Consider the following 27,994-nt stretch of genomic DNA (forward strand, 5'->3'; position numbering starts at 1 on the left):
CCCCCCCCACCAAATCTCTTCCCTTTCTAATTCACCCTTCACACAGCTGCCAGATGGATATTCCTAAAGCACAGATCTTTTGACGGTGCCACTCCTTTGGCATTTAAAGTCCATTACAGGGGCGGCCAGGTAGCACAGCGAGTAAGAGCACCGGCTCCAGTGTTGAGAACACCTGGAGATCGAATCCCGGGCTCAGACACTTAGCACCCACCCAGAAACACCTGGCTGTGTAACCTTGAGCAAGTTACTTAACCCCAATTGCTTAGGGGTGGCCAGGTGGCTCAGCGAGTAAGAGCACTGGCTCCAGTGTCGGGATGACCTGGATCAAATCCGGGCTCAGATACTCAGCACCACACCCAGAAATAATAACTGGCCGTGTAACCTTGAGCAAGTTACTTAACCCCAATTGCTTAAAAAAAAAAAATAAAGTCCATTACAGTCTGGCTCCAGCCTCCCTTTCCAGGCCTATTGCACATTATTCCCCCTTCATAAACTCTACCTTCAGTCAAAATGTACATTCTCCATGCATGATGTTCTGTTTCCCATCTTTCTGCCTTTCTCTAGGCTTTCATACCAGTAAGCCCCTCCCTTCTGACTGTCCTTCTTAGAACCCCTAGTTTCCTTTAGAGCTCAGTTTAGGTGCCTCATCCTATAGAAGCCTTATTCTGACCGCCCACTTCACCCCACACCACCCAGTTCTAGCCTTCTTTCCATAAGTTGTTTTTTATTTATTTTTCTATATACATGTTATTTCCCTCTAATAGTATGGACACTCTGAAGGTTATACACCGCTTCTTTTTTTGTTTTTGTAACCATGTCTGGTGCTTAATAAATACTGGATATAGATACTCATTGATTAAAAAATGCCTAATCCAGTGTTTAGCATAGTGCCTGGTACATGTTGAGCTTAAATTTAATAAATACCTGTTGATTTGACTTAATTAAGTGAATGTAATGGAATACTACTGCACCAAAAGAAATGATGAATAGGAAGAATTCAAATAAGGGATGACATATATGAACAGATACAGTGAAGTGAATAGAACCAGGAAAGTAATATATATTGCTACAACAATGTAAATGAAAAGAAGAAAATGGAACTGAACAATATATAATTATAACCAACTTTGGCCTCAGACATTAGAACATGCACCCCCCTACCTTCTTCGCAGAGGTGAGGGATTGTGGCTGTGGAACCCTGCATAGGCTGTCAGACATGCTGGCTAGTTTTGTTGAACTGCTTTTTCCCCTCTTTATTCTTTGTTACAAGAAATAGCTTGATGGATAGGGGAGGGAGGAGAGATATAAATGAAGGTGATATAAAAACAAAAAATATCAAGACAAATTTTAAAAAATTAATGCTTGTTTGGTGAAAGAAAAAAACAAAAGAATCCCTAACATCAAGGGCCCTCACGTTCTACTGTGGTGAAAGCATGTACATATATAAAGAGATATAAACCAAAAATACACATCATAATTGCATGTGATGGGAGAGAGGTAGTATCTACTATTTCACATTTTCAACAGTGGCTAATAGAGGCCTAAATGTCCTGTTTCTCAAACTTAGCAGAATACCCAAAGCTAAAAGGGAGAGAGAACAAATGATAGAATCAAAATTGTGAAAGACCTTGGCAACAGACCAGACCGTAGAAGCAACAGGGACAGCATGTTGGACTTGGAGACAGGAAGGTTTATTCAACTTTATTTTATGAATAGGGGCTGGAAGGTGATACAGTGGGTAGAGTCAGGAAGACCCAAGTGACCTAACTTCACATCCAACATCACTAACATGACCCTGGACAAGTCACTTAACCTATCTGCCTCAATTTCCTCATCTTGTAAAATGGAGATAACACCTACTTCCCAGGATTGTTGTTAGGATTAAACAATAATTGAAAACCACTTAGTATAGTACCTGGCACGAACACTATATAAATGTTTTCTATGATTGGCAAATCTTGCCTGAGTACCTAACACATATCAGGTTCTTAATAAATATTTATTGATTAGTTGTGTAACCTTGAGGCAAATCACTTAACCTCCTTGCTCCTCAGTTTCTGAGGGCTTGGATTCAATGGTCTCCTAAGTGCTCTTTTAGCTCCAAATCTAAGATCCTCTGGTCTAATAAGATGACACTTAATAGCAATATGTCAAATCTTATTTATGCTTAAGTTTAAAAAATCAACATCCTAAGTGAAAGCTGGGGGAAGTATGGCTATAAGAACAGAGCTTGCCTGAAAAAGATCTCATAGTTTACTATAATATTACAAGCTCAATATGTGTGAACAGTATAATGTAAGAGCCCCAAAAGTTCATTGTATCTTAGTTTGCATTGAGAGGCCTGTTGTCCAAGATTAGGGAGGTGATACTCCTGTTGTATTCTGCCATGGTTAAGTCCATATTTAGAATAGTGTGTCTGGTTCTGAATGCAGATTATTAGGAAGGACATTGACAATCTGGATAGCACTCAAAGAAGGGCCATCTGCATGGAGAAATGTCTCAAGATCATGCCACATGAGCATCATTTGAAAGAACTGAGGACATTTAACCTAAAGGAAAAGGTTATAATGTGGGAGGGTTAGATCTCTCTGCATGGTATAAGGTCAGAATTTAAGACCTGATGTAATGAATAACTTCCTATTACTTAGAGCTGTCTAAAAATGGAATGGGCTTTCTCAGAAGGTAGTAATTTCCTTTTCTCACTGGAGGTCTTCCAGCAAAGGCTGGAGGATTTTTGTTCAGATAGTGGTTGGATTTGATAATTTCTAAAGTACCTTCCAATTCTTAGATTCCCTGCCTCTGTTGGAGGTACCACCATTCTGAAAACCTTATTCATCCATATATCCATCTCTGTTGTCATCTAGTCAATTACCAAGACATTTTAAAAAAAATGTCTCTCAATACTTCCCTTACATTCCTAATGCCTCCAACCCTAGTCCAGGTTCTTATCACCTCATTACCGGATTATTTTCATGGTCACCTAGGCCCAGGCTGGAATGTTACCTTTGAGTTCAAATTTGGCCTAGACACACTGCAGTGTGACCCTGGGCAAATCACTTAATCATCTGCCTCAGTTTCTCCACATGTAAAATGGGAAAAATAATAGCACCTACATGCCAGGACTGTTGTGAGGATAAAGTAAGATATCTATAAAGTGCTTTGAAAACTTTAAAATGCTCTACAAATGCTATTATTATCATTAGTTACAAAGAACTAACTTTTTCAGGCTGGGGAGGAGCTTTCTTTGTACCTCCATCACTTGGCACTATGCCTAGGCACACAGTAGGTGCTTAATATGTGCCATTGACTTGACTTCCCAAGTACCTCTGCCCTCCTCCAATGATGGAAATAACCTTTCCCTCCTTTGAATTCCTTTAGCACTTAATAGGTACCTACATTATGACTTTTTGTAGGATCATAGGTTCAGAAATAGAAGGGATCTTGAAAGTCATCTAGTCCAACCCACTCATCATTCTACTAATGAGGACACCGAAATCCAAAGAGACTAATCAACTTGCCCACAGTCACATGGGAGTAAGCGACAGAGTCAGGATTTAAAACTTTTTATTACATTCTATGTTAGAATTGTTTGTCCATGTTTTATCTCACTAGCTATAATATTAGCTTCTTAAGGGCAGGGATTGTATCTCAGTCATCTTGTATCCTCCACAAAGCTCAGAGGAGTAGATGGGAAATACTTAACATCAGGATTGTAAAGTTGTAAGGACCCTAGTTTGAATGTTTTGAATGAATGGCTTCCCTGACTCTTCTTCTCCCCCTTGCAGTAGTATATCTTTCACACATCTGCCAGGCATTCTTTCTTTTTTTGGTATCATTTAAAGTTTTTTATTGATAAGTTTGTTTTTACATCACCTTCATTTCCAGATATGTCCCTCCCCTTCCCAGTGAGCCATCCCCCTTGTAAATTAAAGAGAAAAAAAAAAGCAGTTCAGCAAAACCAACCAACACATCAATCACAGACCATTCCTTCATAAGAGACAGTGTAGTTGAATGGAAAGAGTGCTTATGAATCAGGAGACACGGGGGTTCAAGTCCCAGTCTCTTATAATCCTGGAACAAGTCATAATTTCTTTGAACTTGAGTTTCCTTATTTGTGAAAAGGGAATAATACTTGCTTTTGCATAACATAAAGGGTGGTGAGAAAAGCATTTTGAAAACTGAGTGCTACAGGAACATTATTATTATGAACCACTACTTTCATCCATGGCCCTACTTAAAAATCTCTGATGGCCACTTTATGCCACATCAGCTTTGTTCTTGGTCCTTGATAATCTGGTCCATCCTTGCTGATCCAATCTTATTTCAAATGGGCAGTGAAATGAGTTTGTGAGTCACAGAACCTTGGGTCAAATCCCACCTCTGCTACTTTTAAGCTGTATGTGACCTCAGCTAAGTCATTAACTCTCTGGTACTCAGTTTCCTCAACTGTAAAATGAGGGGAGTAGTTAAATGGCCTCTTGGAGTCCTATGAGTTCTGTATCTATGACCTTACAAATCACTATGTAAAGGTATCATGTCTTACTGTGTATTTTATCTTCTTTCTTGACTGTAAATCCCATGTGGGCAAGAAACCTAATGTAAGATTTGTCTCCCTCAGGACTCAGCACAAAGCTGATAGACACACATATGTTAAACACTGAATGTTTGTTGCACTGAATATTATAGTGTTTTCTAGTTGTTTCAAGTGTTTGTCATAATCTCCCCTAGTTAGATTGTAAGCTCTTTAAAGACAAAGACTTTTCCTATTTCTTTCCTGCTCTTTCCATAGCATATTGCCAAACACAATGTTTTCAGTAAATATCTGTTTATAGACTGACTGATGCTGCTATGCACATGGAGTAACAAGCTATCACTCCTTTAAACACACTAAATCAATATTTCTTGAGTTGACTGAGGACTAGGGACTCAATTCTGGGGGCATCTGAATAGGAGAGGCAGAGTCAATCTGAGAGCAAGAGGATGTGTATCAGGATACCTGGGTCAGGTCCCCCAAATTTTGGTCATGGGTCTCACCTGAGTGGGTTCCCCACGGTCCATTTTGTCTCCCGTCCCTAGCTGCCCATATCGATTGTTTCCCTGCATGAAGATACGTCCGAATTCATCTACCAGACCAAGGTGATTGTAGCCAAGAGCACAGAATAGTATCTGGGGGAGAAGGGTGAAGTAGAAGAGGCAGTAGTAAGGGCAGGGCATTCAACTCCTTTGAATATAACTCCCAAGACCAGATCCCTAAAACCTTTTTCTTTCCCAATTTTTTTTTCAAGCCAACACCCCCCTGATGACTCCCCCTCCCATCTTTGTCCAAATCTTTTCCCTTCTCAGCCCCACAGTTTCTGCTTCCTAGGTCTCCCCTTCCCCCCCTCCACCCATTAGAAGTTGTCCTACCTTAGCAGGTAGTGAGAGGGCAAGTGGCATCTGCTGGTCCAGAGGATCAAAGGCATGAAGGGTCCCAAAGAGATCACGATATACTCCAGGAGTATGTACCTCAAAATACACTCCCCCCTGGTCTGGGGGTGGTGGGGGTTCTCAGCAATGAAGCTCCTAAAATACCTATATGTCCCAAGGAGACTCCCACCCCTGGATGAAGGCTATCTCTAGATAAGATTGTTGGAGAAATGGAATAAGGGAGAAGGGGACAGAGGACAGGATCGAAGGTTAGGGACAGTTAGGATCCTTGAGTGAGTGGGGACCATAACTCTAAAGTCTGTAGCGATCCCAGGTACTGGAATGCTCAGTACACACATTAATAATACTCATAATAATAATGAACTTATTCATAGTTGTACATATGTCATGGGAGAAGCAAATGAAGAGGGTTTGAACAAGGAGAGATTTAAAATGAAGTTGTTGGATATTATCAGACTGGGGCCCTGGGGGATGTACCTGTAATGTAGAGTGTGCTGCTTTGATTGGAGGCCATTCGGGCCACTCGGAGATGGGGCAGACAACGAGACACTTTTCTCAGTGCCAGTTGCACTGTGTATGACCGAGGCTGGTCTAGCTGTGTTTCATTCACCACCAGGGAGTAAATCTTTCCTTCTTCTAGAGAATGTAGGGTATGGGCCAGGAAGAGATTGTTAGGGATTTTAAGGGAATAGGAGACCCCCACTCCCTCACCATTAAAACTGACACTCAAAACCCGGGAATAATCTTCCTCTGCTTTGAGATGGAAGATTTGACACACTAGGGAAGTGACTTAATCAAGTTCACCAAAGTTTCTCCCCACCCCCTCCATCTGATAGTCTTCTCAAACTCAGTTGAATAGGAAGACTGGGGACAGGAAGAATTTGGGGAAGTTAAATTGTCAAGATCCATGTGTTAAAGGAATTTGAAGCAGAATTGGGGTCTAGAATGGATACATAGGGATCCATTAGCAAACATTTAGCACTTATTATGTGCCAGGTACTCTGCTAGGCCCAGATTAAAAATATAAGTGAGATAATCTTTTTACCTAAGGAGCTTATGCATCTAAGCTCTTTATTACATGCATATAAGCACTTTGGGTTTTTACTTTTTTTTGGGGGGGGGGTTTACATTTCAAGTTCTGAGTTATCTCCCTCTTAACCCTGCATTAGAGAAGGCCAACATTTGATATAGATATAAATGTGGAGGTTTTTTTACCTTTCTAAAGCATTTACTTATTTGTGCTTATCTTCTCCAACACCTAGTAGGGGTGTAACAAGTAGGGGCTTAATAGATGTTTATTTAATGGAATTAGGGGAAGGGAAGGCCAGCATGGCCTCTGAAAGGGCCTTGGACCAACTATCTGGACTTCTAATTTAGGCTGTGTAACCTTGGGCAAATCACCCCCTCAGTTTTTTCATCTTTTTGTAAAACGGAGGGGAAGATAGACTAGAGGAACTCCTAAGGCCTCTTCTGACTGACATTCTGTGACTTTAGATTTGGGAGAGATGGCAGGACCATACCAGTAAGCAGTAACAGAGCCCGCTGAGTCTCCTGACCAACGAGCACAATCTGCTTGAAGCGCATGGAGTGATGAAATGTCATCTTGAAGACACGCTGCCCGCTGGACTGCAGATAAACCTCCACACAGTCGCAGGCTCTTCCACCAGGCCCCCCCACCCCTCCAAGCTGCTCCCGTGTGGCCAACACATACAGGTATTTACGATAGACAGTGTCACTCCGTGGATCTGAAGCAAACTGCAAGGAAAATAGGAATACCTGGGCTCCAACTTGGCAACAAGGTAGGGGCAGTTAGGATACTTTAGTCCCAGAACTGGTAGAAATTATTAGTCCCAAGATTCTAGGGCTGGAAGGCCATGGTTGGAGCTAAATTCCCAGATGCCTAGGTCTAAGAGGACACCCATAGTGGTGGTTTAAGGGGGCGGTCCCAGGCACTTGGATCCCGAGAATGAGGAATTTGGCAGAGGGTTCTATAAGGTCTCAGTCTCTCACATCCTTGGCTCCTCGGCACAGCACAACATAACGGCATGCCCTCTTCCATTGGATCTGGCCAAGAGTGGAAGACACCAGTGCATTCTTGAGGAAGAAGAGAGTCCCAGCATAATCAAGAATGAAGACATGGTCCTTGGTTGGCAGGAAGCGTCGGTATCCATGGGCAAGAAGGGGGGCCACACTCTTGCTGAGGCAGCGGCGGCGGCCCCCAAACGCTTGGAAGTATAGGCCTTTGGTGTCTGGGGGAGGGGGAAATTATATATGGCAGGGGGCAGTGGTTAAAAGTTTGGGACAAACTGGATTCTGCAACTCTGTGGTTCTTAGTTCCCTACCCCTCCCATTTACATGGAATCATTAAAAAAAATCCATACCCACATTTTCTAACTCTTAGGTCACAGGCCTGGGCACTCCTTTGCCCCATGCCAAATCTCCCCACCCCCCAAAGAGGTGCTTAGCTACAAAGTCTAGCCCTGTGTCAGAGATATCAGGAAAAACACTGGGAGAGAGACAAGCATACAAACAAAACAAAGAGAAAGAGGTGATGGGGAGAGACAGAGAAAGGCTTGTCCAATAATCCTCTCTCATATGGAGCCTAGAGTTAGAAATCCAGAACTCAGACCTCTCCCTGATACCCTCAGGGACAAGAGGATTAGGGAAGCAAAGTTAAGGATCTTTAGAGAGCTTTGGGAGAAATCTTGGAGAAAAGTTGGGAAATTCTATTTGTCTATTTGTTTAGGACTAGGGATCTTTAGGTTTCTCTGGAAGAGTGCCTGGTCTCTAGACTAAAGGCTGGTGTTTTTTGGGGGGAGGGGGAGGTATTATTGGATAGGGTATACAGTAGTAGGGGTTATCGGAGTATTCAAGAATCTTTAGGCTAGGGAGTTTTCTTGAGGAGCTGTTAAAAGGCTATGTCTAGGATTCTAGGAATCTAAATGGGGAGGGCATACAGCTGAAGTTTAGTAAATCTCTCCCAAGGAATCTCCCAGGGTTTTTCAAGTCTTGGGATGAAGTAAGAAAAAGAGCTTAGAGCCCAGGGTTGGGGAAGGGGTTGGTTGGGGCTGGGGAATCCTATTATTGAGGCATACAGTTTAGGATAGCAGCTCTTTTCCAGGGCCGAACACCAGCACCCTGCTCTCGGAGTCGGGGGCTGAGCCGGCGACAGATTCTCCTCCACACACCCTCAGCATCACATACTTCCTGGAAGTAGCGGCAAGTCTGACCCAGAGCAACAATGTCCCGAACTGGGAGGAATGAGATAATGTGTTCCACCTAGAAGATTCACGGGAAGAAATGTATTAATCAGTTGGGTATTTGGCCCAACCTCACCGCTGACCCCCGAAGTCTCAGGCTTCCAGTAAGTCTCTCAACTTACCAGCTCAGGGGGGAACAGTTGAACAGACACAGGGTTCCCTCTGCCCTTCTTCCCACCACTTCCAGGTTCTGGTCCACATGGGGGGCAGCTCCGCTTTACCTACCCAAGGAGTAGAAAAATGACAAGATCATTTAGAGTCGTGTGGCCACTGTTTTTCTCCCCTCTTCTCTTTTTGTAACTCTTGCTTTTCTCCTTCCTTTTATCTTTCTCCTCTAGTTTCATAGTTGTATTCCCCTCCCATTATGTCTATCAGTCTTTCAGGCTTGTTTCTGTGCAAGACATACACTTATTCCCCCACTACCCTAACACTACTCTCTTGTAGCTGTTATCCCATGCCCTAGCCTCTGTCCCCCTCACCCTGAGCCCCTCCTCTGGACCACACAGCCTTGTGAATCTCTGCAGCCTCCTTCTTCGGCTCCTCCTCACCATTCTGACCCCCCCCCCCCCCCCTGCTCCTTCCCTTCCTTGGCCACCTGGGCCCCCCTTCCCCCTTCACTCAGCTCCTTGGCCCCACCAGTGCTGCCCTTCCCACACCATGCCCCCTGCCTGGGCTTGGGGGCCCTTTGAGGCCCCTCCCCCTCTGTGGCCCCTCCCCCACATGGAGCACCAGGCAAACAAACTCTGTGACCTCACCATCCAGCCACTGTGACCTGTGTACCCAACCTTGCCCAGGACTTCATCTCTTAGCAAGCCCCTGTATTTCTAGCCAATCCCTTACCCTTTGGCCTCAGAGGACTCACAGCATGATTCTTCAATAAAGGAGCACTTCTTCTTTCTCTCAGGATTTGTTCAGGAGCAGTAGCTGAGATCTTCCTTCCTACTCCACAACTTCCAATACTCCAACTTCATATTCCAGTAATGACTAGGACTATGTATCATATAATCCTGGGGTAGTTTATCTCCCTTTCTTGCCAACTTTTATTGGGGTCTGGAAAATGGACTCTTGGGGAGGGCGGGGATATGATGGAGGGTTTTCTTCCTAGGACAACAACATCCTAATAATGCTCAGTATTTGTTCCATGTGTTGGCTAGTTGGCTTCAATATTCCATGGCTACTGACTACAGACCTAATCCTGGCCCAGCTAGCTTTCAGCTCTTGGTCTCAAGGGTAATCATCAGTCAGGTTATGCAGTCTCACCAGTACTACCACAGGGAAAAAAAAATTCAGGGTTATGCCCCAGCAAAAACATCTCCATACCTGAAAATGCAACTGATTTTCTTTTGGGGGAAGGGAAGAAAATATGGGAGAAATTTTTTTTCTTTTGATCCTAATCCTTTTCTCCAAATCCTAGAGCTGTTTGCCCCGGAGCTGTTCCCAGGACTCCTGGAAGCCTCTGGCGGCACACAGCCTCAGGGTCTCTTTGAGAGTTGTCTTTATTAATAGAAGGAAAACCGTTTCGCCGGGGATAGGGATTTGTAATTGTATTCCTGAGCTGGAAAGGAGAAAAGCTTGGGGTGGAGAGTTCACCAGGCTCCACTCCCATGACAAGCACCCCAGGCAGGCAGCAGTGTGTGCTCACTCCCCGGGCCTCACTCAACAACAACTGGACCCTCACTCTCCCGGTCCTTCAGGGTGCTTCAGGTCTCCGGCACTTTCCTGGCACATACATGCACAACACCTGTACTACCTTCACACTGACACGCACACATACGTCACCTCTACAACCTTCACACTGGCACGCTCACCAACCTTGCACCCTCACTGCCTGAGGAGTCCATACATTTGCACACTTGCCCTGCCACACTCGTGCCTCTTTATCTGCCGCCAGTCTCCAGTACTTCTCACCAGTTCCTGCCCCTTTCGTTCCCCTGCTCCTCCTCACTTTCAGTCGGTACTCAGCCAGCCATCCTCCCAGAGGGCTCCCAACTTTCTCTCGCTCGCTCATCTTGCCCCCTAGCGATAGTACCCATAGCTTCCCTCACACGGGTCTTCTCCCAGGTTAGAGGAACCTCAACCTCCTCCCAACTTAGCCCTGGCACCGCCCCCTTCTATTACTATTGGCAGACAAAAACGTTCCTCAGAGCGGAGACCACGCCCTAAACTCAAGCCTCTAGTTTCCTTCCTGAGGGTCTTCTGATTGGTCTGTTTGGCAGCCACTCGCCCGTTGCTAACATGTGATTGGTTGCTGCGAGGAGAGGGCACGGCCTACTGTGTTCGCGTCGTTTGACGTTCCCTTTTGCCCAAGCGCTGGAGTCCTCGCCTTCTAGCTGAACCTGATTAGCTCCGTGTCCAGCTTCGGGAGTTATGATTGGATATAGCATCAAGGGGTGTGACAGCCTCGAGCCGCGGCCGTTGGCAAGGGCTCGGATCCCTCCTCCTCTTCTCTCTCCCCTCACTCGAAGGGCAGAGTCATCTTCCCGTAGCCAGTCCTGATTGGCTTGCCGCACCCGTCCCGCGACGGCGATTGCGCCGCGAGGTTTCTGACCCCTCTCTCTCCTCCCGGAGAGACAACGGCGGCTCCGAGGACGGAAAGGGGGAGGGTAAAGCTGCTCCCGTCCGTCGGACAGCTGTGAGAATTGCCGGGGGCGGATGGCGGCTGCAATAGTAGCCCCTCCCGCCGTCGGGGGCGAGGAGACTGCGGCAGCAACCCGGGTTCCGGGATCTACGGGGTTGCCGGGTAGCCGTAGCGCCGAGCGGGCTCTAGAGGAGGCCGTGGCCACTGGAACACTGAACCTGTCGAACCGGCGTCTGAAGCAATTCCCCAGGGGCACGGCCAGTGGCTACGACCTGTCGGACATCACTCAAGCTGGTGAGTGCGCCCCCGCGCCGGGCCTGGGACTAGAGGGTCCTTATTTGCATAACCACGCCTCCTGTGTATTTTTCCCCTTGAGAACTTCCGATTGCGCCTTCTATTTTGCATGGTCACGCCCCTTCGGTCTGGCCGGGCCGGAATCTGATCGCCCTCTGCATAAACTACCACCTTCCTTCCGTACCTGGCCAGTTGGCTTTTGCATTCCCTGATCGTTTGGAAAGCTATGCCCCAACTGGCCAAATTTTAGTTGGAACTTTTCTGACCGCGCCTCTTCGTTTGCATAACTTGGCGTCCTCGGCTTTGCACCGTAGCTGTCCCCCTCTTCTAGAGCCGGAAGAAATCGTAACTACTATCTATCCCAACCTCTTCATTGTACAGATGAGGAAACAGAGAAGCCCCAGAGATCTTAAGTGACTTAAACTTTTTGGTATACCTCCTCATTTCGAAGTTCTGACCCTAATGACTTTTGACCACTTTTCTCCTTCAGCTCAAGTCTCACCTGAACCCACTGCCTTCTCCAAGGGCTACCCACTCTGGAACCTGATGGTTCTGGTTTTCTTACTGCAATCTCAGCACACCTCCTCCTTCCCCACTCTCCTTCACACCAAACCCAACCAATCAGTGAGCCTAAGGGAAGAACCTTGTAAACTGAAGCCGTCTTTCCTAGGCTTAACTGCCCTATCGTATTCCTGGTTTCTTATTTGAGGCTTCTCTTGTCCTCCATGAGGTCACTGAGAGGAGCCTGTGACCTCATAGGGATCATAGAGTTCACATCTCAGTTTCTGCTTCCTTCCCTAGAAGGTCGTTAAGACTGCAGTTAGATGGAGAAATCAGATCCTGTAGAAGTGAAAGGAGAAAAGACTGATACTCTCTATTTCTTTCCTGACCCCCATTCTTCTTAGTCAAGATTCCCGTACCTCAGAACCGGGAGGAATTTTAGAAAGAGATCCTGTTATCCATCCTTGTTATTTTACAAATGAAGATGCAGAGTCAGCAAAGGAAACTAACTTACCCATTGTCACGAAGGTTTACTATCTTCCTGTAATAACTACAAGTTACTAACTGGGATTATAACTCAGGTTTCTTAACTCCTAGTTCAGTATACTTTCTACTACAGTAGCTCCTTATGAATTACCTTCTCCCTCATACTTAACACTTGAGGAATAGACATTACCTTCTGATCATGGTATCTGCTAAGCTGATGTTAGCTGGGGAAATTGCCAGGGGAGCTCAGACTCAGCTGCTTCTTAAGGCATGCTAGGACCTAGAGCTAGCAGCTGTTAGAAAACTGCATTCTTAAAGTCCAACCCTGGCTTAGCCTATGTTGTTTAGAGCCACACCATCCCTCTCCTATTTTGGTTTTAATCTATATTCACTGAGTTAGAAGTCTCTCTACCACCAGACTTAAGGAGTCTTTTCCTTCCTGAAGTCAGTGCTTGTGCCTTCCCACTTCCCAGTTCTGAACTAGAAAGAACCAGTATGTCTCCCTTTTCTTCATTTCTCATATATTAAGTGGCTAGGAGGCCTCTCTGTTTAAGTTAGCTTTGGGTTATCTATGTCTTCCCATCTCCTTCACCTGTTTCACCCCCACCAATTTCTACTTCCAAGACATCTCTTTCTCTGGGTATCTCCTCAACCTATATAATAGGCTTTGTTGTTGAGTAGTGTCCAGCTTTTCATGACCCCATGGACCAAAGCTTGTCCATGTACTTTTCTTGGCAAAGATATTGGAGTCATTTGCCATTTCCTTCCCCAATGGATGCTATTGTCAGATGATTAGAGGTTAAGTGATTTACCCAGAGTTGCACAACTACGAAGTGTCTGAGGCTGGATTTGAGCTCAGGTTTTCCTGACTCAGGCCCAGTGCTCTGTCCATCCAAGCCACCAAGCTGCGTCTGTATTTTTTGCCTTGCAAAAGACCAAATGTCACCCATGGTTCTTGGTGGGTTTTTTTGACAGGAGGCACTGGAGGTGGGGGGAGAGAGAAGGAAGAACCATTTAGAATCTACCCCCACTTGTTTTTTTCTTTTTACCAGTCATTACCCTCTTCCCATACTCAGACAGCTCTCACTTTTCTTCTAGTGTTTTATCTGGGACTTTGGAGTATCTATGCACAACCATGTGGCAGATAGAGAGGATGGGAAAATCTTAGCTCTCCTTGAACCAATCTTCTTATTCCTCAACCACATCACCACCTCCTTTCCTTCTGGTAGATTTATATGGACTAGCCTGCTTCTGTTCTGTCCAGGGCGCCTTCACACTCTTGGTAGGTCAGTGTGGGAAAGGGAAGTGATTGGAGCACAGGATTCCTTAAAGGTGGATAGCATCATATCATAGGATCTTAGATTTAGAATAGGAAGGGACCTTTTAAGTCATCTAACCTAACTTCCCAATTTTATAGAAGCCCAGAGAAGTTAAGAGATTTTATGACTCCAAATTCAGTACTCTTACTACTATGCTATCCTGCCTCATTTATTACCTTCTTCTAACTATTCCCCTCAACTCCCCCAATTTCTGCTTCACAACCAGGTTCTGTGATTTTCCTCCAATGTTAAAAAGGAAATTGAGGCTACTCTGCCCCTCACTGGGAAGGAAACCCATGTACCTCTCTGCCCCCTTTCCCTTTAACTTTATTCTTTCTGCCTATTACAATCTCCATCTTCACAAAGAAGTAAACTTCACTTTCTTCAGAGATTCCTCTTTAGTGTTTCTCCTCCCCACACCCTGATAAAACATCAGAGTTCCCTCTACATTTCTTTATTCTAGCCTTCTGACTTGAAAGCTAGAATTTAATTTTTCTTCCTTCTCTCAGCTCTTTTTGAACACGAAGAAATGATCTCTTCTTTCCCTAGTCCATTTATCTCAATACCTCCCTCTCCATACAGGAGAAATGCCCTTTTATCTCCTCATTCCAGTGGGCTCTGTTCCTTGGGGCACAACACAGGGATGAACCTGAGGTAGGGGTTTGGGGAGTAGTTATAGCAAAAGAGAAGTGCTGGCAGCCCTGCTGTTGACCACATCCTTTCTCTGCCTTGTCCTCCCCTTCCCCCTCCCCCACAACCTTTCCCCTTCCTACTTCGAGGAGTTTTTCCACAACCCTGTGCCAGCTTGTTCCCACCCTTACCCTCTTCTCCATGTGGTGGTCAGTGAGGGTGGGAGTCCTAGATGTTTCCAGAAATGTTTTCTCAGATGACATATAACTTATCTATAGGTTGGGGGAGAATGTAAAGAAGAACCTTCTGAGGCTTTATCCTTCTGCTTGCTCTGTGAAAAATTCTGGTGGATAAAAGGAATTCTGGTGCATAGATTGTTTTCCATTTCACTTTGTCATGAGACCAATTTCTTTGGGAAAAGTTTTCCTAGGTGGCTAGATGCCCCCTACCTCAGGAAAGTTCTTCCTCCAGCACTGGAAGATGAGGGTGAAGTGTAATCCAGACAGTTGTCCAAGCCTTCTACTCCAGATCCTGGAGAACCTACCCCTATAGGTTGACCAGTAGAAACAAAAGGAGTTTTGGGTTTCTGGGATTTCCTGGGGAGGGAATCTGACTTAGGTGGATTAGTCAGCTACTTAAATTCTGTAGACTTAAGTACCTCTGGGTTTTCCTTTTAATCCTACACTTGGGAGTTGGGGGGAGAAGAGACGTTGTTTCAGTGAAGGCTGAGCTTCTCCAAGCAGGGTCAAGGTGGAGAGGAAGTGAAACTGGTTATGCAATGTGGTTGGAGGGAGAGGGCCTGATTGGGGAGCAACCATGACAGCTTTTCTGGGCAAGTAGCCATGTAGGGCCAGTCTGCAGAGAATTGGTTGAGAGGAAGGTTTTTTAAAATTATTGGGATCCTGATCTCTATCTCATCACCGCTTGGAGAAGGCCATTTCTTTCTACCTGATCAGTTGGAGCAAGGACACAGAGAATCTTGGTTTCCCCTGAGATAAGCTAAGAATGAGGTGAGGATGGGAAAGAGGAGTGTCATATAGGGAGATGGGGACCCCTGTTGCCCTGTCTAAGGCTTTTTCCTTGCCCCCCCTGCCCATAACTTCACCATTTTCTGTGTTTCCTCTTGCATTCTCTCTCATCATCTTTAAGGAGGCATGGGGCCCAAGTCATGTTAGCCTTAAGAAGTCACCCTTTTGGGGCAGCTAGGTGGCGAAGTGAATAGAGCACTGGCCCTGGATTCAGGAGGACCTGGGTTTGGATCTGGGCTCAGACACTTCACACACACACACGTGCACACACACACACACACACACACACACACACACACACACAAATGTAACCTTGGGCAAGTCACTTAACCCCAATTGCCCTCCAAAAAAGCAAAAAAAAAATCATAAAAAAGTCACCCTTTTTGTTGTTGTTATTGTTGGGAAGGCAGGGCAATTGGGGTTAAGTGACTTGCCCAAGGTCACATGGCTAATAAATGTTAAGTGTCTGAGTGCAGATTTGAACCCATGTCTTCCCGACTCCAGGGCCAGTGCTCTATTCACTGCACCACCTAGATGCCTCACCCCTTTTTTATAGTAAGAGATGGGGATGCCTATGCCACCTCTGGGTAAGTCAGGAACCCTGTTATAGAGAGAGGACTGGGCTTTCCCATAGCTATCCCCTACTCTACCTGATCCCCTCTAGACCTGTCCAGGAACCGGTTCCCTGAGGTGCCAGAGGCAGCATGCCAGCTGGTGTCCCTAGAGGGGCTGAGCCTCTATCACAACTGTCTTCGGTGTCTGAACCCAGCGCTGGGGAACCTCACAGCCCTTACTTACCTCAACCTAAGGTACAGTGGTTATTTGGGGGAGGTTCTCAGCTTTAGAAGCAAAGGGGTGCGGGAATATCTTGCCCCACTCTGAGCCTCATGTATGGGTGTCAAACCCTGGGATTGAATCATGAACTATTAAACTTTACAGAACCTTCTAAGCAGGGAAGCATTCCCTGGGCCATATAGGTGTGAAATGTGAGCCAACCTTTTTTTCCCCCCTACTACAGCCGGAATCAACTGTTGTCGCTGCCTCCTTATATATGCCAGCTGCCCCTTCGTGTGCTCATTGTCAGCAACAACAAGCTGGGAGCCCTGCCTCCTGACATTGGGGCCTTGGGAAGCCTAAGACAGCTTGTGAGAATGGGACAGCCAGGGAGAGGGGAGGTCCTTGGAGGGAAGGTTGAGGAGAAACAATTGCTGGGAGCTGGGGTGAAGGCGGGGGAATAAGTAATGATGCCAGAAAATTAAATGGATGGGGTTAGAGGGGCTGATCCAAGGATTCATAGCCTGACCCTGTTCTCAAGCCACAACTTCCTCCCTAATTTCAGGATGTAAGCAGCAATGAGCTCCAGTCCCTTCCCCTCCAGTTGGGTAACCTCCACTCCTTGAGGGACCTTAATGTTCGGAGGAACCAGCTCAGCACTCTGCCTGATGGTGAGGGAGGTCAGGGCCTGGGGGGTTAGTAGAATCCTCAGTGATCTTCAGGAAGCATCCCTCCACCCACCACCCATTCCCCCCCTCAAATTAACCAGTCATTTAACAAACAAGCTTGTGTGGTCCCTACTCTCACAGACCTAGTTGAGACTAACAGACATGAGGCAGAAAAGTACAAGACAGTATGTAAATTAAATGCTAAATCGTGTGGTTCTGATTATAAGTATACTAGGAGTTCAGAGAAAGAGAGACCAGTGTGAGCTGGAAGAGCCAGGGAAAGCTTCATGGAAAAGGTGAAACTTGAGCTGACTTTGAAGGCTGATAGGATTTGGATAGAGGCCTTCAAAGAGAGGGTTACATGATGATAGGAATGAGCATGGTGTGAACCAATAGACAGGAGACCAGCCTAGCAGGAATGGAAGGTGTTGTGGGGTGGGGGAGCACTGGGAAATAGAGTTGTATAGTTAGTTGACTAGTTGGATAGATAGCTGACCTTCTATTCCATGGTCCAACCCCAAATCATTATTTGCTCTCCAGAGCTGGGAGATCTTCCTCTTGTCCGTTTGGACTTCTCCTGTAACCATGTTTCTCGAATCCCAAGCTCTTTTCGCCGCCTCAGGCACCTCCAGGTCATTCTACTGGATAGCAACCCCCTTCAGAGCCCTCCTGCACAGGTGAGATACCCTGCACCAGAAGGGCAGGTGGGTAGGATACAGCTTATCTGTAGAGCCATTTTCCAAAGTTGGAAAGAGGCGAACCTTGAAGACTGCCCCTCATAGCTCTTTTTGCATTCTCCCTCTCTTTTTCCTGACCCCCAGATCTGCCTGAAGGGAAAGCTTCATATCTTCAAGTACCTTTCATCAGAGGCTGGAGAGCGGGGAGTCTCTGGATTTGGGGACCTGCCACCCTCTCACTCAACAAGCTTCAGCCCCTGGTGGGTCACAGCTTATAGAAGCAGCTATGCGATTAATGAGAGCCCATGTTCTAGCTTTGTGTTCATCATAGCTTTGGATTGTGCTTTTTCTCAGATAAATGAAGAATTTGAGGATATGAATGTAATGTGTGGGGGAGGGGAGTATTAGAACTATCCAATTAACATTTAACCATGGCTTCCCCCAACTCTAGCCCTGTAGAAGATCTGTTTCGTGGACATCGGTATGATGGTGGGTTGGACTCTGGTTTCCACAGTGTTGACAGTGGAAGTAAAAGGTGGTCTGGAAATGAGGTATGGGCCTCCCCAAGTGGGACATTCCTTTCCCAACCCCTAGGAAAGAAGTATTTTTTCTCAGGCAAAGAGATCCACTGCTTCTATTATCTTCCTTTTCCAGAAAAAGAAATAGATAGGACACAGGTACTGGGAGTCAAGGGGCTTTATTTTTTTTATTGGATGCCTGGGCCTATCTGCTTCCCATGGAAAGGGTTGAGAGTACCAGCAGGAGGACCAGACTCATGTTTGATATTTGATACTGTCACATACACACACACACCTATCCTCCTGATTGTGATATTGGGGGTTGGTCTCAGAGGCCCTCATTCTCCCTTTTTATAGCTGACAGATGAATTTTCAGAACTATCTTTCCGTATCTCAGAATTGGCCCAAGAACCTCGGGGTCCTAGGGAGCAGAGGGAAGATAGAACAGGTGAGTTGGGCAGGAGTGGCAGAGAATGGAGAGGAGATGGAACATTAGTAATTCTGGGATTGGAAAGATGGAGCTAGATGTTCCCTTGACCAGAGCTCTCCCTTGGCCTTCTCAGGTGATGGTGACCCTGAGCAAATTGACTTCATAGACAGCAGTGTACCTGGGGAGGAGAGAGGCCCTGTTGAGGTGAGGGGGCTGCAGCTTTAGTAATGCAAGGGGAGATGGGAGGGCTGGGTGGACCCTTGAGGAAAATGTAATGTGGGGAATGGACACAGCAAATCTCTCAACACAACTGTTTTCCCAGGAGCAGCAACTGGCAGGGCAAAAGACCCCAGAAGTGGAAGTAGAAAGACCTCCTAGTGCCAGGTATCACTTCCCTAGTCCCATTACCTAGAGCCCACTGCTCCTGTATCACCCTAGTCCAATCACTCCTCATTCTGCCCCACGGGTAACCTTTCTCTCCTCCTTTGACTTTTCTCTCCCTTTGGATCCCATGGATGGGTACTTTTTTGACTTGCCTGTGCCCTTTCAGGTTGGAGGAACCAGCTGGGGAAGAACGTCGTCGGCCAGACACTCTGCAGCTATGGCAGGATCGAGAGAGGAGGCAACAGCAGCAGGGAGGCATATGGGGACCCCCCAGAAAGGAGAGGTATGAGAAATGGACAAGGGCTGAGACTGCACTAGTCTCATTGTCTCTCAATGTCACTAGGACTTAATAATAGGACTTGGTGACTGGCCACATATGGGTGGTAGGTGGGGCTAGAAGAAGCTGCCTTTCTATGTGTATCATTCCTGTATGCCATAGGCCCCAGGCTTCTGTTCTTGATCTTTCCCACCTTGTCCCATTCCTCACTCTATGTAAATATTCTTCTGATGTTTATCTTCCATTTTCTGTCTTTTGGTCTACTTCTAGTTTCCTGAAACTGGCAAACAAAGGTAGTGGGGGAAGTGCTACCAGCATAGCCTCCTACAAGTAAGTCTTTTCTCCCTTCTGTTTTCAGCTTTCCCTTCATTCCTTTCCAAAATATCCTCTTCTAATTCTCTCCCCTTAGCAGTCCCTCCAAGCGAAGTGGCCCCCAGCCTGGAGCCCCTGAGCCCAACCCTCACCCTCACCATACCACCTGTCCAGGTAAGATAGGGCCCTGAAGGGTAAGGGGATGAGATGAGATCATCAGAACTATGGAAAGTGGTGGGATGTAGTACTACTTTAACATTCTCAGGTTTTCGTCTTTTCCCTCCTTCTATCCCACATCCCCCTAGCTACAGGCCCTTCTCCCCAGCCACTTGGCTCCATCCAAAAACCAAACAGTTTCCTGTTCCGTTCATCTTCTCAGAGCAGTTCAGGTGAGTCGTGGGCATGTTGAGCATCTTCCTACATCCTTGTGCCAGTCATTTCCCACTGTGCTGGAACATGCGTACTACATTTTCCTAGACCCTAGTTTTATTTTTCACAGAATTAGTAAAAAAAGATTTCAGTTGGAGTATTGAGGGAAAATGCTTGAGGTTTGTTATGGAGAAGGAAAGACAACAGCACTGTTTTGTCACCTTTGTCTTTAGCTTCCTCCCCAGGCCCATCTTCATCAGACCCTGTTCTGAGACCACGAAGGTCCCCCCAGGCCACAGACAGGGAAGAGTTAATGGCTCAACTTCGACAGGTAGGTTTTCCTCAGTCTTATCACACTCAACTCCAATCTGAGAATCCAAGATTTGGATTCTCTTCAGGTACCCAAGAATTATGCTCCAACTTTGTTTTCAGGTATTAGGGTGTCCCCTAACTCCCACTTCATGGAACTCAAAGCAAGCTGTTCTTTTTCTCATAAGATGGAAAGGTAGAGAATCAGCAATCTAACCCTTATGTGCCCTCAGGTCCTTGAATCTCGCCTACAACAACCCCTTCCTGAGGATTTAGGAGATGCTCTGGCTAATGGTGTTGTCCTATGTCAGTTAGCCAACCACCTTCGTCCACGCTCTGTGCCCTTCATCCATGTTCCCTCGCCTGCTGTGGTTAGTATATAGCGGGGAGGATAGGGTGGAAGAAAGAGGGAGGGTTTGTAGTCACCTTTTATATTTCACCTCCAACTTCCTCAATCCCTATCTCAGCCAAAACTTAGTGCTCTCAAGGCTCAAAAGAATGTGGAGAGCTTCTTAGAGGCCTGTCGAAAGATGGGAGTCCCTCAGGTATGGAGCAAGATGCTATGGGAGCTTACAGGGTGGGGTGCATGCTGTGGAGGTGGGAGAGTACCTAAGGAAGGAGGGCTGGGTATGTTGCATGAAGGAAATGGAAGGGGTCCTAGGCTGAATCAGCATGTTTGATGGGAGAAAGCTTAGCCTATGGGTGGCTGCCAATATAATATCAGCACATGAGGAAATTTTGGGAGGGAAAGGTTTTGCTGCTTCTGACGTCTGTCTGTCTGTTCTGCTTCCTACCCCTTCTGACCCACCGCAGGCTGACCTGTGCCTGCCCTCCGACCTCCTCCAGGGTACCACCCAGGGGCTACATACCACGATGGAGGCTGTGAAGTGTGGTGGTGGGGAGGGCCCTATGCCCCTTGGGCTCTCTCCCAGCCTGGGTGGCTTCGCCTTATTCTACGTGGTCCTCATGTTCCTGCTCTATGTCACCTATGCTGGGCTCCTAGGCTCCTAGGACCCAGGAGTCTGTATATCCCCAAACCTCATGTGCCTATTTATGACAATTCCTTCCCCTACTCCACCCCCCCCCAAAAAAAAAATTTCACTGTGGGGACTTAGTTCAGCTACCCTCTTCCTGTTCTGACCAATGATGCCTTCTGCCCTCACAAAGCTGTACTGCTTCCCCTTTCCATGTGTGTGTATATATATGTACACAATGACTTCAGAAGCCCCATACTGCCCTTCCACCTTGGGCCCCAGTCCTCATTCCTGTAGATCCTCATTGTGGGTCCTTCAGCTCTGGCCCTTGATTCTTCAGAGAGGCTTTGGCCCCCTGCACTCATTTACTGGTCCCTCCTTTACCTCCCCTGCCTCCTGTTAAATTATCTTTATTTTGTAGAGAGATCACTATATTTTTAGGGGATGATAGGGGCCCTTGCCCATCTCCCTCTTTGTTTATAAACTGTATAGACCTTGATCACTGTGTCTGCGTATGTTATGTGTATTTTGTATCTGCTCTGTGTCACTTTGGTGCCATCTTCCACTTACTTCCCTTTTCTAGCCAATAAATAGGAAGTCTCCTGAGCCAAAAGCATTGCCACACTCCGTGGCCATCTGCAGTATATCTTCCCTCTTTCAGAACCCATTAGCATAAGATCCTATGCCAATACAGTGATTAACAGTTAATGAGCACTTTGTGTTAACCATTTCAAGGCTTCTCTCCCATTTTTCCAGTCTATGTGCAGTGTCTGTATGCAGGGCTGGATACAGGTGACAGTGCTGGCTAAGAACAGAAAGGGAGAGGAAGTAGTCAGAGTCTGGGGCTTAGTTTTCTCTCCCTACCATTCAACCTGTGTCCTTTATTTAGTGACTTGGGAGGAAGTGGGCTATCTAGGCTGAGTGCAGAGTGGGCCCTCAGGCAAGTCTCTTACTAGCCTCACCAGGAACTGCTGGGCTAGGGAAGTGAGTTCACAAAGACTAACCTAGAATCCTTCATTTCCCCCTCCCCCCCTCAGGAGTCCCTGTGCCAGCCCCACCACATCTTAGAAGAGGAGGGGACCCCTGAAAAGGGACTCCCCAACATCGCCACTGCTGTCCACGCCTTGCTGGAGCAGGCAGGGTCCCATGGGCCTTATTAGGAGAGGGGAAGGGGGAATCAGACAAGACATCCAGGAACCCAGTCACCCTTCTCCCTGCACCAACAAATACGGATGTTTACTGCTGCCCACAAATCAGTTGGATGTGGGATGGGACAGAGGGATGTTCCCTTGGTCCCATGTCCTGGTGTCCTGCCCCTGGAATCCTAGCTGGGTGGGAAGACCTCAGCCATAACTGGCCTCATTCCAATCAGGGAGCAGTAATTCCTACTGAAATGCTGTGGCTCCCACTGTAACACTCCCCGTGGCCTGCTGAAGAAATGGCTTGTGAGGGTGAGGGCAGAGGTCTGAGATGGAGCAAGCAAGTATCTGGACTAAATATCCCTTGACACCTCATGCTGTGTCAGGTCTCCCAATAAATAATAGCCAGGAGCCTCCTGGGTTGATTTGAAGTTAGATTGTAAATGAATGCCTATGAGATTTTTTTTAAATGACTGGGGGGGCTCTAGAAATAAGGAGGCCTTCTCTTACTCAGTAGATTTCATCTCTTTCGATTTCCCGGTTCTTATCTCTGCCCTGCCTTTTTCTCACACTTCACCCCCCCCCCGCTGCTGCCACCCCACCTCCAATCAGTGACTCCCATCAGTGACACGTGACTATTCCGTATACCCCTCCCGCGGGGGTTCCCAGGTGGTAAAAGGGCTAACCTCTTAGTCCTGGCCTTCGGCGGTTCTTTCTTTTCTGCCTCTTTGCGGCTCTTCGGCAGGCTCAACTTTCCGAGTCCTGCAGGGGCGCACAGTCCCCTGGGAGGTTAGCCCCTATTCAGCACTTCTCACATTGTGGCGGAAGGAGGGACCTCGGCACCCCTCCCCCCCTTTCCTTTCCCAGGTAAGACTTGCCGGGTCTTTAAGTTAGTCTTGGTTGAAATCTGGGAGACCTAGCTGGTGGGACTTGGGACCACCCAGGGAGGAAAAGGGATTGTTCCCTCAAGACTCCAGGTAACTTTGGTAGAGGAAGCAGAACCAGGGTCTCTGGTCTGAAGGAAACAGTGGTAACAGTGCCCAGAAAGCTGGAGGAAAGGAGGAAGATTGGGGGAGACAATATACCCAAATGAAGGAAAAATTCCGAAGCTGGACTCCCTGAGTGTCTGAAGGGTGAAGAGGAGGTAGTCTTATATGCTCCTCCCCACCTAGCATGATCCCCTGCCTTCCCCCTGGGGAAGGAGATCTGGATAAAGACCCTTGTGACCCGGAAGAGGACTGTGGCTCTAGAGAAGAGTATCTGGATGACATGGGAATTCCTGGAGCATACAGGTCAGTGTGTATTGGGGGTAGAGTCCTAGGATGGTGGGGATCAGGCTTAGGGGCACAAATGGGAGATGAGAGGGGAGGGTCAAGAATAGCAGTTTAGTATTTCTCTTGACCTTCAGTCCCCAGCCTGGGACCTCTCCAGCCTCTCAGCTCCACAGGGACCAAATTCAGCCACCAAATGCTATGCTTCACCTTGGTCAGCAGCTTCTCAGGGATCAGAGTAAGTGAGCCAACATTTTCCATCCCATTTGGATTTTGACCTCCAGTGGAAACCCGCTTCTTCTTTAATGGTCTTTGGCCTATTCTGATTTCAGTTTCCATTCTTCCTAGCACCAGTTCTCACCCAGAATCTCAAAGAGGAGAGACAGTCTACACCTTGGGAGCCCGGCTATGAAAGGGTGATGGGATGGGAGGGGGCTAGGGCATAAGGGTGGGATGGAATTTGTGGTATGATTGTGGGAGGAAGAGGGTCAATGTTGAATTTTGTAGTGGAAGTAAAAATCCTTTCCCAACCTCAGACAGGGAATTCTGGATCTGGTAACTCATTCTCCTTCAGAACCATCTGGCATCCATCCTTCTGTGCCTTGTATGATGCTCAGGGCCATGACATCCAATCTCTAGCTCCACCTGAAGTAGAGGGAAATAGAGAGAGCTCCCAGAGTGATAAAGGAACTCTACTAGGTAGGTTACAAACCGATGGAGATCCAAGACATGTGTTGATGAATTGAGGAAACTGGGCTTCTCTTAGTGTCTTGAAAGTCTCTTCTTGGGGCTCCCCTATGCTATTTCCCCCTTCAATTCAACTTTTAAGCATTTAGCAGTTACTATTATGAACCATGTACTGTGCTAAACTCTGAAGTTCAAAGAAAGCACTGGGGATCAGGGAAGGCATTTTTCTATAGGAGGTAGCCACTTGAGCTGACTGGAAAGGAAACTAGGGATTTCCAGAAGGCAGAGGTAAGGAATAGGAGGACACCAGGCATTTGGGACAGCGGATAATCAGGAATGGAATGGAAGGACAGCAAGTAGGCCAGTTTAGTTGAACTACAGAGAGTACATGAGTGGGGAATAGTCAATCCAAAAAGGTTGGAGCTAGACTGTTTTGTGCAGGACTTTAAATTCCAAGCAGGAGTCTGTATTTTGTCCTAGGGGAACAACTGAAGTTTCTTCTGTAGGCTTCTTTAGACCTGTGCTTTAGGAATATCAATTTGGTAGCAATTTGTTGTGTTTTTTATATTCACAAAGCACTTTTTCTTAAAACACTATATAAATGCTAGCTAACTACTAAGAAAAATTAAGAAGTCTTCACAAAGCTGAGCCTTGAAGAGAAGCATTTTGATGGTAGTACACACTACATTTCAGGCCTGGTACACAGCTTGTGCAAATACATTAAATCAGAGATATAAAATCCAGTTGCGGTTGATGAGGTATGGGCTCTGGGAGCCCCCTTGAGTCCTTGAGGTACAGGCTCTGAGAAGCCCCTCCTTGAACCCTGATTAAATCATCCCATTTGATGAGGCATTTGTATGGGGCCATAATAAGCCTTACATTGTGGCTGGGCCCAAACCTGTTACTAGACTTCCCACCCTTGAATCTATCCCACCATTGTCAGTAGTCTCCAAGTAGCTCCAGCAGCTTCCTACCCTTAATCACTCATTGACCTCATCTGACTCTTGAAGACCCTATTCTTCCTACAACCTTTCAGTATATAAAATCCCATCTTCCCTCTGTGTGGGTCCAGTACAAGGGAATTTTTAGCAACTACAAGCATAGGGCCTGGAACTCCCTTCCTCCATAAAGGAAGGTTTGAGAGTAAGCCTCAGAAAACAAACAAACAAAAAAAAAACCACAAAAAAAGTATCTGACGTTTTCCCAGTTCCCTAGCTCTGAGAGAATTGAAAGAATCTGGCTTACACTTCCAGATGGTGCGTCTGCCCTTGTCTTCCATTCTTCACAAGCTGCACACATGTCCAAATGTAACCAAACAAAACCTGAGGGTCCGGCTGAGCACAAAACAGCCTCCTAGCTGTCTAACCTAATGGGACCTGAGAGGGCAGCCCCCCCCCCCCCCCAAACACACACACAACACAAAACAAACCACTTCCTAGGTACTAGGTTCCTAGGTACTAAGGGAAGAAGCTTATGTACCTTCCAGTCCCGACTGGAGAAAAGCTTGAGATTAGCAGTGTTTCCCAGATCAGGGAATCATAAAAATGAAGAGCTTACCCATAAAGAGGGTTAGGGTTGCTCTGGAGATCCCAAAATATCAACACTCCAGAGCCAAAGAAAAGTAAAGTTTAAAAATTCGCTTGTATTGGACACAGCAAGTCTGTGCTACATCAGTCTGGCACTCTCACACACTTGGAGGGCAATTGGGGTTGTGACTTGCCCAAGGTCATTCGGCTAGGAAGATGGGATCTTATATACAGAAAGGTTGTGGGTGGCCTAGAGGAGGAATTTGGGGAAGGTCTTCTGGAGTCAGTTGAGGTCAATAAGTGATTAAAGGTGGGAAGTTGCTGGAGGCTACCTCGAGACTACCAGACTTTGGTGGGCTAGGTCAGTTCAAGGGAGGATTAATACTTGATAGCCTCAAGGGTGGGAAGTCTAGTAATTGAGGTTTGGGCCTAGCCACTATGTAAGGTTTATGGCCTCATGCAAATGCCTCATCAAATGGGATGATTTAATCAGGGTTCAAGTAGGGTTCCCAGAGCCTGTACCTCAAGGACTCAAGGGGGTCCCAGAGCCCATACCTCATCAGGTAACTGCTGTTCAGTTTGCCCAGAAAAGAGCATGCAAAGGGAATGGTAGGATCTAGGCCAGACTCTGGAGGGCCTTAAATGTGAGGCAGAGGAATTGGTCTCAGCCTAGAGGCAATTAGGAAAGGCTTTTGTGTATCTCGTGACTAGGTCCAAACTATGCTTTAACATTTTTTTTTTACTTGTTTGTAGAGGCGTGAGGCTGCTTGCAACAATTAAACCTTTACAACTTAGAGAATTGTGTTGGTCCTGAATTAAGATTGTGGCTTTGTGATTGAATTGAAAGGGTCCTATTGAGGGAGGTTTATTTAGAAGCTGTGGAATTTACTCTCAGTGGATTTGGGTGGGTGAAAGAGGAATCAAGGGTGAATTCAAGGTTAGGAAAGGATAATCACTCACGCCCTACCCTTTGGTGTAGCTGGGAGGAATGCTTTGTGAAACTTAAGCATTCTGTGAATGTTAATCACTGTCCTAAGGTTGCCTGGCTCTCTGCTCCGAAGATTTCTTTTTCTCCGATCCTCTCTTGCCTTCCATTACACGGATTCCCCTTGGCCTGTCCCAACCTCCCCAACAGGTGAGAAGTCCTCTTCCATCTAAGTCCCTGGGATGGACCTAAATGAGGCCCTTACTGAGGGCTCAAAACCTTCTAGCTTTCAAGGTTCCTCCATGCTAACCCAATCATTGTTGTTTCTTCAGATTCTGAGGAGATCTAGGCTGCTTCTTGCCCCACCCCCCATAATGTCAGTCCGGACACAGCCATCCCCAGCCCCCATCTTGACCTGGCAGTGTGGTCCAGAGATAACAGCTGTTACCTCTCTGCTTGAGATGAGCCGAGGAGAGACCGAGTCTAACCCCACTCCAGAGTCCTCCCTAACCCTACCCACTCCTTAGCCCACCTAGCCAAAGGTGGATTCTAACATTCATCCCCATCCTATCCCTCCCTGCAATATTTGACGTTGAGGAAGGCTGCCTCTTCCTTCATCTCTTATTGCTATATCACAATATTGGGAGTGAATAGCAAGGACTCCCTCTTCCTCTCCCCTTTTGCTGTATTTGGTGTGTTGCTGGGAACTGAATAAAGAGGGTAATGTGTACTCAACTGTCTCACAGTCAACATTTATTTATTATCATTACAGGCATTATGTTAGCTATGTGTTGAAGATACAAATACAAAACACAAAGAATTAGAATTCCTCACTCTAGCAGTTTACAATCTAAACTCCAGGGCTGGGGAACCTTCTGCCTCTTAGGCCACACCCCACAGGGTACCCACCCCTGGCAAACTATTCTTCACAGGCTTATAGCCACAGGCTTATAGCCAGGAAGACAAGTGGTTCCAATATGATTGTTTGGGGATGATAAGTCATTTTATCATCAGTGTTCTGTTGGTGGCAATCATCAACCACCCCAGCCCTGTCTAGGGGAAGATGGCATATGGGGAAATCACTATGGTGGCAGGATAGATTGGAACCAGTTCCATTAGTGCGGTCTAAGATAAACGTATACCTGGGGTCACTGCCCCGGGCAGACTAATGATGAGACCCTTGTATGTTGGGGGGGGGTGGAGAAGAAAGGATTGAACAGAGATAAGAGGA

General features: G+C 46.7%; 3 protein-coding genes across 8 annotated transcripts; 2 read left to right on the forward strand and 1 right to left on the reverse strand.

Annotated features, from left to right (window-relative positions):
* Positions 1 to 3,648: 3,648 nt before the first annotated feature.
* Positions 3,649 to 10,984, reverse strand: FBXO24 (F-box protein 24). The gene is made up of 8 exons (XM_069063268.1): positions 10,531 to 10,984; positions 8,810 to 8,908; positions 8,523 to 8,706; positions 7,438 to 7,676; positions 6,948 to 7,182; positions 5,905 to 6,063; positions 5,407 to 5,528; positions 3,649 to 5,166 (listed from the first exon to the last, which is right to left on the reverse strand). The coding sequence occupies exons 1-8, from the start codon at positions 10,693 to 10,695 to the stop codon at positions 5,002 to 5,004; spliced, it is 1,368 nt and encodes a 455-aa protein (XP_068919369.1). The 5' UTR covers positions 10,696 to 10,984; the 3' UTR covers positions 3,649 to 5,001.
* Positions 10,985 to 11,170: 186 nt separating this feature from the next.
* On the forward strand, positions 11,171 to 22,766 carry LRCH4 (leucine rich repeats and calponin homology domain containing 4). Of its 6 annotated transcripts, none has more exons than XM_069063265.1 (18): positions 11,171 to 11,559; positions 16,188 to 16,332; positions 16,542 to 16,668; positions 16,863 to 16,968; positions 17,506 to 17,642; positions 17,787 to 17,902; positions 18,094 to 18,193; positions 18,518 to 18,608; positions 18,724 to 18,794; positions 18,913 to 18,974; positions 19,141 to 19,257; positions 19,522 to 19,581; positions 19,661 to 19,737; positions 19,869 to 19,952; positions 20,166 to 20,263; positions 20,475 to 20,612; positions 20,709 to 20,786; positions 22,253 to 22,766. In XM_069063265.1, exons 1-18 carry the CDS (start codon positions 11,340 to 11,342, stop codon positions 22,373 to 22,375), a joined length of 1,950 nt encoding a protein of 649 aa, XP_068919366.1. In that variant the 5' UTR covers positions 11,171 to 11,339; the 3' UTR covers positions 22,376 to 22,766. The 6 variants fall into 6 exon arrangements, with proteins under 6 accessions (XP_068919366.1, XP_068919362.1, XP_068919363.1 ...); XM_069063261.1 differs by lacking the exon at positions 22,253 to 22,766 and adding an exon at positions 21,055 to 21,714 and having other exon boundaries at positions 11,172 to 11,559; XM_069063262.1 differs by lacking the exon at positions 22,253 to 22,766 and adding an exon at positions 21,055 to 21,714 and having other exon boundaries at positions 11,172 to 11,559; positions 19,664 to 19,737.
* A 160-nt stretch (positions 22,767 to 22,926) lies between these two features.
* Positions 22,927 to 27,502, forward strand: SAP25 (Sin3A associated protein 25). Its single transcript, XM_069063267.1, is given in 8 exon segments — positions 22,927 to 23,553; positions 23,555 to 23,612; positions 23,615 to 23,646; positions 23,763 to 23,863; positions 23,974 to 24,041; positions 24,162 to 24,324; positions 26,876 to 26,973; positions 27,096 to 27,502. Coding segments are annotated over 8 exon segments (741 nt in total). The 5' UTR covers positions 22,927 to 23,527; the 3' UTR covers positions 27,291 to 27,502.
* The last annotated feature ends 492 nt before the right edge of the window (positions 27,503 to 27,994 follow it).

This window comes from Petaurus breviceps, unplaced genomic scaffold (assembly GCF_028583685.1).
Source record: "Petaurus breviceps papuanus isolate PSGF00001 unplaced genomic scaffold, PetGlider_PUasm1.0 90537, whole genome shotgun sequence".
NCBI classification, from domain to species: domain Eukaryota; kingdom Metazoa; phylum Chordata; class Mammalia; order Diprotodontia; family Petauridae; genus Petaurus; species Petaurus breviceps.